Consider the following 14,784-nt stretch of genomic DNA (forward strand, 5'->3'; position numbering starts at 1 on the left):
TTATACAGCGTTGGACTGTTTTGTCTTTGCACTTTACCACTGTGATCTGTATACAGCTTAAGTTATTGAAATGATCAGATTTCTTTTTTAAAATCACCATTCCAACATATTGTATACATGTCTTCAGACTTAATAATTACCATCGTTTACATGGTATAGCATTTCTTTCTCCTTGATGTATACTTGAAATATGATTTAGTGTTTTTTTTTTGTTCATCATCCTCTCACCCTAGTGTAACTTGTCATATACTCAAAGTTATTATTTATCATTGTTTACTAAAAAAATTACTTTACTTACTTCAACCTCCTTTACTCTGATATAAGCCTATGTTACAATTACTGCAATATTATCATCATAATAACAGATCATAATAAATGATGAATAATACATCTTGAAAGGTAAAAAACTGAACTTGTGAAGGTTCTTATATTTGATATTTACAGTTACAATAATAATAATGCTAGAAATGTAGGTAATTTATGGCTAAATTAAGACATTTATAAAAATGTGTAACCAGATGCTACTTCAATCATAGAAGTATTGCGGTTTTTGAATTATTAGGGGTTTTTCAAGTTTATAAATTGTGCTTTAAGCTGCCCAAAAGTTATAGACTGCGTTGATAAAAAATCGGGGTCTTTACCGGAAGTGCATTTCTGTTTTACGACAGTTGACATAATTGGAATTTGACCATGGTCTATATTTTTAATAAACAAAAACGATTACAACTGAGGTTTTACGATTCATTATAGTAGCTAAATTATAGTATACAATAAAAAAATAAAAGTAATGGTGATCAATTCATTTAAAAAGACGGAATTATCGTAAACCAAATGTTAGAAACGTCATCTGTTGTCACGACAGACAGAGCAAAAGCAGGGTAGAATAATAACATTACACCAAGCACGTCAAACGAGAAGTGAAATTCTAACGACAATTTCCCCACCACATTCTTCAGTTATGAATCATGTGGTCGTCGAAAATGCCCACTGCTTAGAACAGCAGGTAAGCAGCATCGTCTTGATGTGTCTCGCATCTTCAGCAGAAAAGATTGTTACAACGTATTATGATAAATGTTAGCTTGCCGGCTAGCTTAGAAACGCTACAAACAATACGTCCTAGCTTGCGTTAGGTACGTTTGAATTGAACAGCCGCGGTTGCTATAGTGTTTGCAAGACACGGAGTACATATGTGTAAAAGAAATCAAAACAATTTGGTAGCCGTTTTGTCTACTTTATATTGGGTTAAACTAAAGTGTATGATTACTAATCTAGTTTTGCCTGCTATACAACCCAAACGACGCCACTGGTTTTCACTAGCGCTCATTTATGATTAATTTGAATTAACCAACCAGTTATTTTCATTTAGATTGGCTTGATGCAATAATAAAATAGAGGCGTAGAAGGATGGAGCAAGCCGGGGATGACACAGATGATGCAGCGTTTCACAGTTTATCCCGGGGACTCCTGATAAAGACGTAATACCTCAAGGGTTTCTTTGTTTGTCTAGACTGCGTGGTGTGACAAAATTATAAATCTGCGTCACTAGCAACTTTGTCCATAAATGCCTAATTGGACATTAAGTTCAATAGCAGAGCATAGGAAGGACATTTTTAGAATGAAGTTCACTCTACGTAAACGAGCATCCAGTGTGTGAGGTGGCAAAGTACAGGCATCAGCAACATTAAGTATTACAGAACTTTTAATGGTCATTATCATTAAATTTAAAACATGAAGTCTACATTAAATATTTGCCCTCTTTTGCTGTTATCGTTGTTTTATTAAACTTTTGTTTGTGTTCAGTTCACCTACTAAAATTCAAGTTTTTATCTCTGTGGGTTGTTTAAACATGTCTTAAAGAATCATTTCTTTCTAAGCAAGATGTATTTTAGTGCCCTTTGCCTGTAAACCTCTCTTATATAAACCAAGAGTTATTAAATAAAAAAACCCCAGAAAGGGTCTCAAACTTACAGCCCACAAGTTGCTTACAGACCTTGAACCTCCCACATTTGGCCTGCACTAGATATCAGTAATATTGTGGTTGTGGTTGGTTGTTGAGTCTGTTTGTTTGTTTTACTCCTAAAATATACTATACTGTAACATTTTACATGTTGGGTTGTGTCAGGAAGTGCAAAGGTGCAGAGCAATACCGTGTCAAACCAGAACAGATAAAGGCAAAGGACAGACAGGAAACACATGTATGGAAACAGTTGTCGCTGTAGTAATGCAAGGATAAGAATATGGAAAACGATCACTTTCAAAATCCAAGAGTAAATAAGATGACGAATACAGACAATTTAGAGAAAGATGGATATTGCAATAACCTTGAAATGCAATTGTTGTAACGAGATGACAAGAGAAAAGAATCCGAGTGGCTACTAAGAGTTCCTGAGTTTGTGTCAGATGTATGGTGATACCACAGCAAAGATGTATTTCAGCAGCTGTGCAGTGCAGTTGAGCTGCTGGGCTTTCAGTGGAACAGACAGGTGGGTGTTATCATTAATGGAGTAATATCTATGACAAGTGAAAAAGGAGAACAGTTGTGCTGGTACAGAGAAAGTTTGAGGAAGAAAATGTCCATCCAGTTTTTGTCTTCAAGGCCTTTTTCATTAACATGTACTGTGCATGTCTTTTGAAATTTGTACATTATTCTAGCCCTGGCTAAGCATGCAATACTAATGAAAAGATTTTTTTCAGTTTAGAGCTGATAAAATATTTAATTTAAAATAATTTACTATTTTATTAATCAGGTAAACAACTACACTATTTAAAATTGTCAACGACAATGACTGTTCCATGGTTTTGTTCTAACATTTAGTCAATATAATACAGGGTCATTAGAGCTACCTGTATGCAGCACTGTCACCCCAAAAAGAGTATGATGAATACCGATGACTGAATTTTTAAATTTGTTAACTAAAAGCAGATGTGATTGTTTGTGCAACAATGGTGACAAATTGTTGTATTTGTTTCTTTAAAATGAGCCATTGTACAGTTGTTATATAAACCACAAATAACAAACAAAGAGAATGTATTTTGTTTAATGCAATCCCTGATGTAGCACCTGATGAAAAGGAAATAGTGAGGCTCTGTGTTTTGACGTTTATTACACATGACCATGTTGGCCATATGGGTCTTGGTGATGTCCTTGTAATATATCTTATTATAAAACTTTGCATTGTTTTCTATTGCAGTAGAATAATATAGAATAACCTTCATTAGCATTGGAATACTAGCAGTTAAGACCACAGATTCATTCATTCATTCATTCATTCATTCATTCATAATTGTTTAGTTAGGTATTGTCCAAAAGTGTTATTGTCAAAAGTAATTAATTCTGAAATTTTAAACTTGTTCCTTATTTTTAAACTTGTTCCTTATTTTCTACATTAAGGCCACATTTTGTACTTTACTTATAGAACTTGATATCCTGGTCCATTTGCTAGCGTGTGGAGTTTGGCAGGGACCTTTATGGCTTCACCATGGAGGAAGCAGAACATTCATACGTAGCCTTACTATAAATCTTCTGTCATTGTCCATATGATATTCTGCATTCAGTTCATAAGACATTTAAGAAAGTTCATTAGAGAGCTGGCAGGAGAATGTCATTTAGACTCACACGTGCAGCATCTCTACAGTTTTTCTCAGTGTATGACATAATGCAGCATAATGTGTCTTATTGTATTTCACAGCTCGCTGTCCTAGACTTGAGTGCAGCAGATGGACAAAGTGGAATCCCCCATAGTAAGAAAATGAGTTTGTGTTCAGTGTTGAACTTTGTGATTTCATATTTTTCACAGTAATGTACACAGACGCACCTGAATAACAAGCAATTATTTTAAATGTTTGTGTATCTATAGCTCGTTTTGTTCACTATTTGTATTTGACTTTCTACGGAGTCATTAAAGCTTCATGATTGTGTGATACATTTTTACATAAAATCTTTGTGTGTAAAAGCCTTGTATGAGCTTTTTTTTTTTTTTTTTTTACTAAACTCTGCTAAAAAGCTTTGGACACTTGACTTCCATTACTAGTGGTCATAATCCATTTGAGATTGATATTTGAGATTTACATATCATATGTTGCTAACTTTATTGAAGGTCATTTACAGTTTTGCTGTATGCCCATTATTGGGCATAATGTCCACAATGAATGTTATAGAATTTTTTAGGCATTTTATAATTGCATACTATGTTAAGGGTAAGACGAATTAAAAAAGGGTTTTTGGTGCCTTTATTTGTAGCATATTTAGTTGTCTTTGTCTGCAGGGCGATATATTCCTCCACATATGCGCAGCAAAGATGGTCCAAAAAATGGTATGTCAAGATAAAGCTGTCCTGTTTATTTATATTATTATTATTATATATATTATCAGATTATTATATATATAAATTATCATCAATAATAGTTTATTATGATACATTTTTTATTATATAAAACATTTTACTTTCTACATTTTGTGAATGTTTTACTATTAGTCACACAGAGTTACATCAGAATTTTTTTCCTCTGTATCTTGCTTCTTCTAGCAGGAAATGCCTTTGCCGCTGGCCATCAGGGTGTCTACACCATGGCATCTCCAGCTACCTGTAAGGTGTTCTTTGAAGTTTGATTAGACCCATAGTCTTTTAACTGTTAACTGTGTTTTTAGTGTGATGATCAATGAAAGTCAGGGTACAAGGGTCAAGTGCACAATGTAATGGTAAATCCACAGATAATCATTAAGAGTTTGGTTTTTCTTTGAGTTTTCTACTGTTTTGTTGAACCACTAGATGTATATTTTCTCTGCAAGTACACTATTATATTGACCTCGTGGTGTATGAACTCTCTGGATATTGACTATATGATATGCCTCTACTGAATACATGTTTGACATATAGGATATCATATATGTGCAAATTGGATTATTCCTTATGTTGTATCAGTGTACCTATAGTCTTATATTTTGTTTTTTTATTTTTTTAATTGAGTGTTTCAATTGTTTTGAAGATGTTCCAGAGGTGAACTATAATACATTTTCTAAACTTGTTTACTTTTCTGTACAATAATTGAATATTATGCCCCCAGTTATATAAAGTTATATATATACAAATTAAAATAGTGTATTAAAGAAAAATATATAGATCTGCTGTGGCAACCCCTGAAAAAAAAAAAGGGACAAAGCCGAAAGAAAAAGAAGATTAAAGAAAAATATAATTTGTTGGTCCTAATGTGCAGTAAATGTATTGTGTTTCCTGTGTTGATAAGTAAGCATGTTAGATAATGATGATTTCAATAATGTTTTAACAATGATAATCGTAATTGTCTTCCCAATAAAGAATCCCTAATTTAAAGGAAATGAGAAACACATTATGAATGGTCACTGTAAGTGTAGGTTTGGCAGTCCAATGAATGTTTGATGTTGAATGTTTTTTATACGAAAATGTAAAAATGACCTTCATTTAGGGTTCTGTTCTGGAAGATCATTTATTGTCCTTTTTATTGTCTTTCTTCTTGTGCAGATTGTTGGGATGGAGTGCGCAACAACTTTGTTAATGGCTACCATGACAACCGGATGACTGGCAACTCGTTCAATCATGGCCCGCCTAACATGGACAGGGGCCGAGGTGGGCACGGGGTTGAAGGTTACCGAGTTAACAGGGGTGGAGCCTTTAAAGCCCTCAACTCAGCCCAGCCAATGAGATTTTGTAGCTATGAAAATAAAGGTAGGGAGTAAAGGTGTTCTGTAGAATGGGAAAGTTACTAGAAAGTTTGACTTGGGGAAAAAATTATATGATATAAATTATGTGATATTTGACATCTTTGTACCCTTGATGTGATGCATGGGGAGAGCCTTTGTAGACCAGGTATGTCTGATTCATAGCACTAACCCATAACACTCATAATACCCACAAAATAATAGATTTTATGTCTTACAAATGCCCACAATTAAACAAGCTCTGGTGCCATTCAGAACTGAGAAGAGACACTAGTGGTTTTAGCACTATGGTGCATCTTTAGGTGTTTCGTTACGTTGCTCCAAACCCAACAGTAGGCCATGCTCCTGTCTTTGTTACTGCTGTTGGAATACCTCTGCACCACTTGGATTGAAGTAGTATTTTGTCAGTGAGGTTAAAGGCCTGTAACCATCTCCCTGCTAGGTGTCCTCTATAGTTAACACACACACACACACACACACGTTCCCTAATTTCCCCTAGCTGTGATAAGTACGTAACACTGTCTTCATGCATAGGCAATAAACTCCAACCTAAAGGACTATCTGTACTGTGGTACCAGTGAGTTCTAATGAAACTTTTTTCATTGTTGATATTTGTACAATGGAGGTTTTGTTTGCACCTGTCTTGTTTGAAAGGATCTGTTGGATTTCTAGAATTTTCCAGGTACTGAAATGGAGCTGTAAGAAGTATCTGAATTGCTGTGGGATATTTACTCTGTCATTTATTTTGTCATATAAATCTGTAAATAACTTGAGTAAATCGTATGTGCTCTTCAGTCTGTGTTAACCCAGTTTGGCCCTCCACTTGGACCCAGTTTCGGTTTCCGGACCCTACTGCAAGTGAGTCTAAGACCTCTGCCTTACATAATGCACTTCTATGAAACCTATGAAGGTTTTGTAATTGTGTATTTTTGTACTTAAAAGAATAGTATTTATCAAATCTAAAGCGACACTGAAAGCGTAGTCTATCCTGACATGAAAACAGACACGTCATGACTTCTGAAAGATGTAATTCTATAGTTTGTTCTTTTTAAACAAAAATGGTAAGTCTGAGTTTAAGATAGGTGGAGCTTAGGTAGACGTTAACTGGGCAAACCATTTGAGTTGAGTGGAAGTGTAATCCATGTTTGAGTTAATGGATGTGAATGGGTCAAGAAGTATAGTTGTAAAGTCAATGGAAAGTATTTTGTGTCCTAAAACTTCAGTTCTCTGTGTCCCCTCAGATACTGGTAGCTGGAATACAGCCAGGGACGTCTGTAACAGCTTTGGCAACAACAGAGGAAAACCTGCGTTCTTAAATGACAGAGGCAGTACTAACAGAGGAAGGTACAGACGAGGCCTGACAAAGGACTTCTCTTTTACTATATGTTTTTTCTAATATTTTGAAGCAAGTTTAAGCAGTAGCACCAAAGAACATCTAGAACGCTTTCACAGTGTCCCATGTGTACCATATATCTGTTGTTCAGGTTCGATCACGGTGGCTTTGGTGGTGGAGGTGGAAGAGGAGGCTCCAACCGTTGGACAGAAGAGCCTGTTGATGATGGAGATTGGTCAAAACCAACGCCATGTAACGAACGACTAGAAAAGTAAGTCAGGAGATGGTACTGGGGAATTTCCCAGTTTCCTTAAATATGACCTTGTTTTTTCACAATTATAATGAATAATTGAGCAGTAGGTTATTATTTTTGGTTTTACCAAAACTGGTTCAAAATCAATATTTCTACAAGTGGTAACTTAAGCTGTGCTTAAAGCAGCATTTTCTTCTATTATCCAAATGTTTCTTTGTTTTAATGATAATTGTAAAAAAAAAAAAGAAAGTCTACTTAGTGTTGTTATTAGGCATATATTTTGAACCCGTACCACTAATAAAGGAAATTCTATTACAAATGGGAATTTCAACACATGCCGATACATATATAATAATGATGTGACCAACAGAACTTTTCTTTTGTAAACTACTACTCCTACTTATTCTTCAGAAGTGACTTTTTCTTTTCATCTGTCTTTCTTTAGTGAGCTGTTCTCTGCCAGTAATACAGGCATTAATTTTGAGAAGTATGATGACATACCTGTTGAAGCCACAGGGCAGAATTGCCCTCACCACATTGAGAGTGTAAGCTGCTGTTGTCAACTAAAATTCCAAAAATATTATCAGTTAGCCGCAGGAGTGCTAATTGTTTTTGTCTGTGGTAATGCCGTGTAGTTTCAAGATGTGGAAATGGGGGAGATTATCATGGGAAACATAGCCCTGAGCCGCTATACCAGACCAACCCCTGTGCAGAAATATGCCATTCCGATAATCAAGTCAAAAAGAGACCTAATGGCCTGCGCACAGACAGGTACAACGCACAGACATCTTATTGAATCACATTTTATATTGTATTTCTGTCATGGAGATAACACATTTGTCTGCAGGCTCTGGGAAGACAGCAGCCTTCCTACTGCCAATTCTGAGCCAGATCTACACTGAAGGACCAGGAGAAACTACTAATTCAGCTAAGGCTTCTAGACAGGTGAGGGAAAAGCCTGTGGTTCAAATGATGGGTTCTTCGCTGCATGGACATCCAAAATGAATTTAAAGGACGAATGATAGTTTTTATCAATCTGTCATTGCAGTGCATTTATCGGTCAAATCACACAAAAACACAGGAGTAGGCATGTCATTAATCTACACAGAGGATCAGCAAAGCTGTGCCTAGTTTAGCATCAGAGAGTAATTGAAAATTTCACATCTTTTTAAAAAGAAACACGGCAAGGTATTGTGCTGATGGAGCGTGTAAATTGTTTTGTACAAGACAGACGGTCAAGGAGTACATGAGCAGTTTTCCTTTTTAAAAATCAAAAAAAAATCCAACAAAAATCTTACATTTAATACATAAACAGGTGTTAATGACCTTCACATTTGAACAGATTATGGGTTTTAGACAGCGTAGATTAGATATGAGTCTATTCTCTGACAGAGATTTGGTCCTGCATAGTTTGTCCAATTAGTTCATATGGGAGGTCCTTCATGAATATGGAGAAATATCTGTATAAATGGGGTCCTGTGATTGGTTTACAGGACACTGGGAATTATGGACGACGTAAAAAGTATCCAATCTCTCTGGTGCTGGCTCCAACAAGAGAGCTGGCACTCCAAATATATGAAGAAGCCAGAAAGGTAAATTCAATAATGCACATAAGATATTATTGCTGGACTTGTTTTTAAAATTATAACGATATCATTACTATCCACCTATTTTCTTATTTTGTTTATAGTTTTCCTATAGGTCCAGAGTCCGGCCCTGTGTTGTTTACGGAGGAGCAGATATTGGCCAACAAATCAGAGAGTTGGACAAAGGCTGCCACTTGCTTGTAGCCACACCAGGACGCCTGGTGGACATGATAGAGAGGGGCAAGATAGGTCTGGACTACTGCAAGTAAGACATAAGGAGACATGAGGTTTGTCAGAAGCTGTCAAACCTTAGACTGCTTGAGGCTGTCCCAAACAATAGCCACTGGTGTGGTCTGCTGGTGTGTGTGCTTCTTCCAGTTGGTGCCATGTGCATCAACCTGACTTGACCTCAATTTTTAAATATTTGTAAGGTATACTGTCTTTTTCACAATGTTTGAACACTAAGGCAAAAGGCAACAGTACATAGAATAACCATTCAACCACAGGGTACAACCAAACTGTGTGTCACATAGTTATTGACTAAAATTGCATATCTCCACATGCTCTTGTGTATTCCTGAATACTCCCAATACAACGAATACACAATGAATACAGCATTCAAACATGCAATTTTATGAAAAGTTTGTTTATGAAAGTACAGATTTTTGTTTTAAACAGTGTCCCTTTTTTTCCCAGTTATTTAGTCCTCGATGAAGCTGACCGTATGTTGGACATGGGATTTGAGCCCCAGATAAGACGTATCGTGGAACAAGACACCATGCCACCTAAAGGCGTCCGACACACCATGATGTTCAGTGCTACCTTTCCTAAAGAGATTCAGGTAGGTTCTAAGAACACCAGTATCAAGATTTAGGGTTGTATGTTAGGGCCAGATTGGAGTGTGATGGTATGAACATTTATAAGAGACATCATATGGTATATTTATATAAATAAAAAGGCTCCTTAATGTCTAAGTGAAATGTTGGTCACATGCTTTTGTTTATAAAAACAAGATAAAAGATTTTTTTACCCACCTGTTCAGCAGCCCTGTTATGAACTGCTGGTTTCTGGACCATTCCTCTAAAATGAAAATGAGCTGGTGAACACTGATTATTGCAATGCACTCAACCCTGCTGTGATGTATTTTCTAAATGGTGGAAAATATCAATAACATCATCAGTGATTGGGCGATATTGATTCAACTGTTGCATTGGTGTATCTAAAGTTGTACAACGCCTAGTATTTTAAGTCCATATACCGGGGCATTTCTGTCAAGTATGAACTGTAGAAGCCTTTTAGGCAAGAAGTAAAAATTATTTAACAAATAGCAAATGTTTATGACTGAAAACTGTATTCTGTGTACAATGCTGTTATTATATCAGTTTCTTTCTTTTTTCTCCTGTAGATTCTTGCCAGGGATTTCCTAGAGGAATACATTTTCCTGGCAGTGGGAAGAGTGGGCTCCACCTCTGAGAACATCACACAAAAAGTGGTGTGGGTGGAAGAAAGTGACAAGAGGTCTTTTCTCTTGGACTTGCTAAGCGCTACAGGTGATAAAACCCTATCTGAGCTGAAGCTTGGATATGCACTTTTTGTTTGTTTTTGTTTTTACACTGTCTTTACCTTGTATTATTTCAATGTCAACACACAACTACCCCTGCATCTCAGCCAACACAACACTATGTTATTTTACATGAACATAAAGCCAGTCAGCATACATTGCATTGTCTTACATCTGGCTGGAAGCATCAATGTGGGCTTGAAATATTTAAATTAAAATCTTTGTGTTTTCTCCTTTCAAATGTGAACATTTTATTATTAATATTATTTAACATCATTTGCATGCACCACTGGCAGCCCTCCTTCATAACTCCACATAACCATATCTGGGAGACAATGCACACACTGTCTTAGACAGTTTTGGATGAAAGTAGGTTGTACCAGTAAATATATAATACTGTAAATATAAAGTACTAATTGAAAATAAATGTAGAATATTTCAGCTCAGGCATAGTTGTTTTGTGAAAGAAAAAGAAACACTGCATTGTTCTCCCTTGACTTAGGTTTGTGTATCACCTCTGACCTCTGAGTCCTGTTGTACTCCTTTTAAAGACGTGTGGTTTTTAAAACAAACCTTGCAGAACAGATTTTGTCAACAGTGTCAAACATGGTTTACCTTAAATATAAAATCACAGCACTGGTTTTCAATGGGTGATTTGTGGTTTGGTGTTGTCTTATCCCAAGTCATTCCCAGCGAGGTACAGGACAATACTGGAGACAGCATTGAAAAAACTGGTAAGATCCTTGATCAACGGTCCTATGGTTTTCATTCCATTTTTTTAATTACATTTTGCCTGCCTTCTTTTTTTTTTTTTTTTTACTTTGTTCAGAAAAGAAGGTCATATTTTGTCTTGATATCTGTTGTGTGCAGTGTTAGTGTGCTTAACAAAAGACAAAAGTCCTCAGGTTTTTTGGCCTGTCTTGGTGAACTTTGTTTTATGTCCATCTAAAGTCTTTCGAGGAGAGACCAACATTGTTATTTTTTTTTCATTAAGCTAGTTGATGTAGACACGAACCATTTTTACCATTATTATTTAACTTATGAAGAGTGTTCCATCAGTGGCTCTAATAACTATAAGCTATGTTTTTATTATTTACACTGCAACCCCTGCTGTCTGTTGCCACTGTTGTTTATATTAATAGTGTTTTGTTTTGTTTACCAATGTAAACTCAGGGTTCCCATACATCCTGAAAAACTTGGAAACAAACAATTTTTAAGACAAGGGGGAAAAATTCAAATGTCCTGAAAAAGCTGAAGTTATCCCGGAGAAGTATTTCTCCTCCCTGCTATTCTGAATTCTGTGTTAATACAGGTTAAATACTACGTGTAGCATTTCTGCTGTCAAGCTGAAGCTTTAATCTTTAATGGGCAGTGTTGAATATTTATTCTGGCTACAGCTAGCACAGTGCCCCACATTGTCTAAACATGACATTACCAGTGTATCCTATTAGCTTGTCACCTCAGACTTGCTCTTCAGTTTCAACTTTTCAACAGTTTCAACTTTGTTACTGGATTTTTAGCAACTTTTTATACCTAGTTGAGTACTTAACATCTAGAGACATGACAGATGTTTTTCTGTTGCACAGACACAAGCTACTCAGCCTGTCCTGTCTTAAAAACATAGAAGAAGTCTGGGTGAATGTACGTAGTGTAGGGCGCGACTGTAAAGACACTTACCAAGACATTGGGAATATGAGGTGCTGTAGAAGCTTCAAAGGTCCTGGAAAAATCTTGGAAAATACTTTCATGAAAAGAGTGGGAACCCTGAAACTGTACATTTTAAGTTAATAATCTGTAAACCTGTTTAGTCCATTGGTCAGAGAGGTTTATTTGTTATTGACCTTTAATTGCTAATTTTAGATGTATTTTCTTTTACCAGGTAAAGACTCACTGACTTTGGTCTTTGTCGAGACAAAAAAAGGCGCTGATGCCTTAGAGGACTTCCTTCATCGAGAAGGCTACGCCTGTACCAGCATTCACGGGGACCGCTCCCAGAGGGACAGAGAAGAAGCCCTTAGCCAGTTCAGATCAGGAAAATGTCCTATTCTTGTAGCTACAGCGGTCAGTAAAAAGTACAAACACTGAATATGATATATCTGTACATGTAAATACTGTGTGTTGTTGTACAGATGTCATCCTGAAGTGAGACACTGTATAACTAGTACCTCATCATCTCTTGATCATTAAGGTTGCTGCTCGAGGTCTTGATATTTCCAATGTTAAACACGTGATCAACTTTGACCTGCCCACTGACATTGAGGAATATGTACACCGTATTGGACGTACAGGACGAGTTGGAAACTTGGGTGAGGCTGCAGTATCAGTAGATGTACATGACATACACACTATGGTGTAAAATGAAGATGACTTTTCAGCCTTTTCTCAGCAAAAGCTAATTTATATTTCTATCCGTAGGCCTGGCCACATCATTCTTCAATGATAAAAATGGCAACATTACTAAAGACCTGCTGGACATCCTTGTAGAGGCCAAACAGGAAGTTCCCTCATGGCTGGAAAGCCTCGCATATCAACATCAGCACAAGAGCAGCAACAGAGGGCGCTCTAAGAGGTAATTAGCCCTAATATTCACAATGTCTCTAACCTGTGGGAACCTTTCCTCCAAAAAAGATCCACATACTGTATATTCTGAATTATTAAGTGACTTTTTTTGCATGAGGCCCTGCAGTGAACCAGTATCCAGGTGCTCATTGGCTGCTGGGATTGGCTCCTGCCCCACATCCTTGCTCTGCAGGGGATTTAGCAGTAGATAATGGAAGGATATAATGAAAGTACAATTCCTAGTCATAATATTATTAACATCTGGTATTTAAGGTTCACTCCAGATTCTGGATTACTGATCAAAATCCTCATCTACAGTATCATCTGTGTTTTTTGTCATTAGCCAGATGTGAGGGCTTTGCAGAAGTGTCTTACATTGAATTTAGAAACCTTCAAATACTGTATCTTAAATATAGAGTTATGGATTGACCGTTGTTTTTCTTATATTTGGATATTCACTTCCTTTTAGTTGCATCATTCGGCTTCCATCTTCCTCTCAATAAGTGAACTAAGATGACCCACGTGCACTGTAAATTTGGACTCAGTGGTCCAGACCACCTACTGTTGAAACACTGACTCAGTTTGCATCTAACTGACCTGTTTTAATATCATTACCAGGTTTGCTGGAGGATTCGGTGCACGTGATTATCGTCAGACAGCTGCAGGAGCAAATACAGGAGGGTTCAGTGGAAGCGGAGGTCGCAACCAGACGGGACATGGAGGAAATCGAAGCTTTGGAGGCAGTGAGAATTTAGCCTTTTTAAGCAGTATCTGCTCCAGATAAGAGGAAAGTCATGTCTCAGGTGGTAAAGGGCTTCTTTTTTAACCAGTGCCCCAGACCAATGTGGATAATATTATACATCCTCCCACCTCCACATATGAGGGATGGATTTAATGCCAAAACTGATGACTGTTTTTTAAAACAAAACCTTTTTAGACAACCTTCTGGAAGGTGGGCTTATGTAAGTTTGCAAAATGTTTCCCAATTGAATATACATTGCGAATATTCACAGTTTTTTAATATCACTATATCATGGAGAAAAAAAAGTCTGTGTATTCAATAGCAAAATGGGGTAGTTAGAGGTATGACTTTACATGTGTTGTGTTTTTAATTCCCACATACCTTTTCTCTTTCTTTGTTGTTCTCAGGTGGTTTCGGTAACTTCTACTCCAACGATGGCTACCGAGGCAACTACACACACTCTCAAGTGGACTGGTGGGGCACCTAGGCTCCTCCATCCACCTTTCAGTCTTTTATCCTTGTTCCTCTTGTCCTTTTTCCTATTTGCTCACTCTTGTCTGAAATTTTCCACTTAGGGATGGGCATTTCATTCAAAAATACAGTTGACTTGTCACTTAGAGGTACTTGTCGTTTTATCACTGAAGGGGAAAAATATGTATAGAATTGCATATACAATTCTTATTTTACATTTCCGTTAGTCTTTCTGCTTTTCTTGATAATCACACACTTTGTTTCATATTTTTTGTTGCCACATTCAGTTAGGTTCAACTGTTGCACCGTGAGATGGGACTATTCCTTTCTCCCTGCACTGCAGCCGTACTTAGAATTTATGCTCTCAGTCATCACAGGACAGGTAGGTAACGTCATCAGATTTACTTTAGGGTCTGAACAGATTGTGTTTCAGATTCAGAATGTTGCTGGAAAAGAGTAAAAGTGAAGTTGACCCTTACTGTATCAGGTCAGTATATCATGATACTGTACCATACAACAGAAAGCCTGTCAGTTAGTACTAGGGTAGTCACCACCGTTGGACAAACACCGAACACTGCAATGAC

At 36.8% G+C, this 14,784-nt stretch overlaps 1 protein-coding gene across 5 annotated transcripts; it reads left to right on the forward strand.

The window, feature by feature from the left end:
- Nucleotides 1-829: 829 nt before the first annotated feature.
- LOC103389314 (ATP-dependent RNA helicase DDX3X-like) lies at nt 830-14,778 on the forward strand. Of its 5 annotated transcripts, none has more exons than XM_008324681.3 (21): nt 830-1,003; nt 3,690-3,741; nt 4,266-4,313; nt 4,527-4,586; nt 5,499-5,702; nt 6,491-6,553; nt 6,937-7,039; nt 7,180-7,299; nt 7,727-7,826; nt 7,917-8,052; nt 8,129-8,226; nt 8,775-8,873; nt 8,972-9,132; nt 9,564-9,708; nt 10,273-10,417; nt 11,112-11,162; nt 12,308-12,489; nt 12,617-12,734; nt 12,844-12,997; nt 13,606-13,730; nt 14,137-14,778. In XM_008324681.3, exons 1-21 carry the CDS (start codon nt 959-961, stop codon nt 14,214-14,216), a joined length of 2,289 nt encoding a protein of 762 aa, XP_008322903.1. In that variant the 5' UTR covers nt 830-958; the 3' UTR covers nt 14,217-14,778. The 5 variants fall into 5 exon arrangements, with proteins under 5 accessions (XP_008322903.1, XP_016894135.1, XP_008322904.1 ...); XM_017038646.2 differs by having other exon boundaries at nt 5,499-5,603; XM_008324682.3 differs by having other exon boundaries at nt 4,530-4,586.
- The last annotated feature ends 6 nt before the right edge of the window (nt 14,779-14,784 follow it).

Source organism: Cynoglossus semilaevis, chromosome 14, assembly GCF_000523025.1.
Source record: "Cynoglossus semilaevis isolate Cse_v1.0 chromosome 14, Cse_v1.0, whole genome shotgun sequence".
Classification (NCBI taxonomy): Eukaryota; Metazoa; Chordata; class Actinopteri; order Pleuronectiformes; family Cynoglossidae; genus Cynoglossus; species Cynoglossus semilaevis.

What these genes read in the sequence shown, in the direction of transcription:
- LOC103389314 (XM_008324681.3), top strand. Translation starts at nt 959, where the DNA reads ATGAATCATGTGGTCGTCGAAAATGCCCACTGCTTAGAACAGCAG. An exon ending in GGCAGTACTAACAGAGGAAG is followed by an intron (nt 7,040 to 7,179) that starts GTACAGACGAGG and finishes TCTGTTGTTCAG; the next exon opens with GTTCGATCACGGTGGCTTTG. An exon ending in AGGACGAGTTGGAAACTTGG is followed by an intron (nt 12,735 to 12,843) that starts GTGAGGCTGCAG and finishes TTCTATCCGTAG; the next exon opens with GCCTGGCCACATCATTCTTC.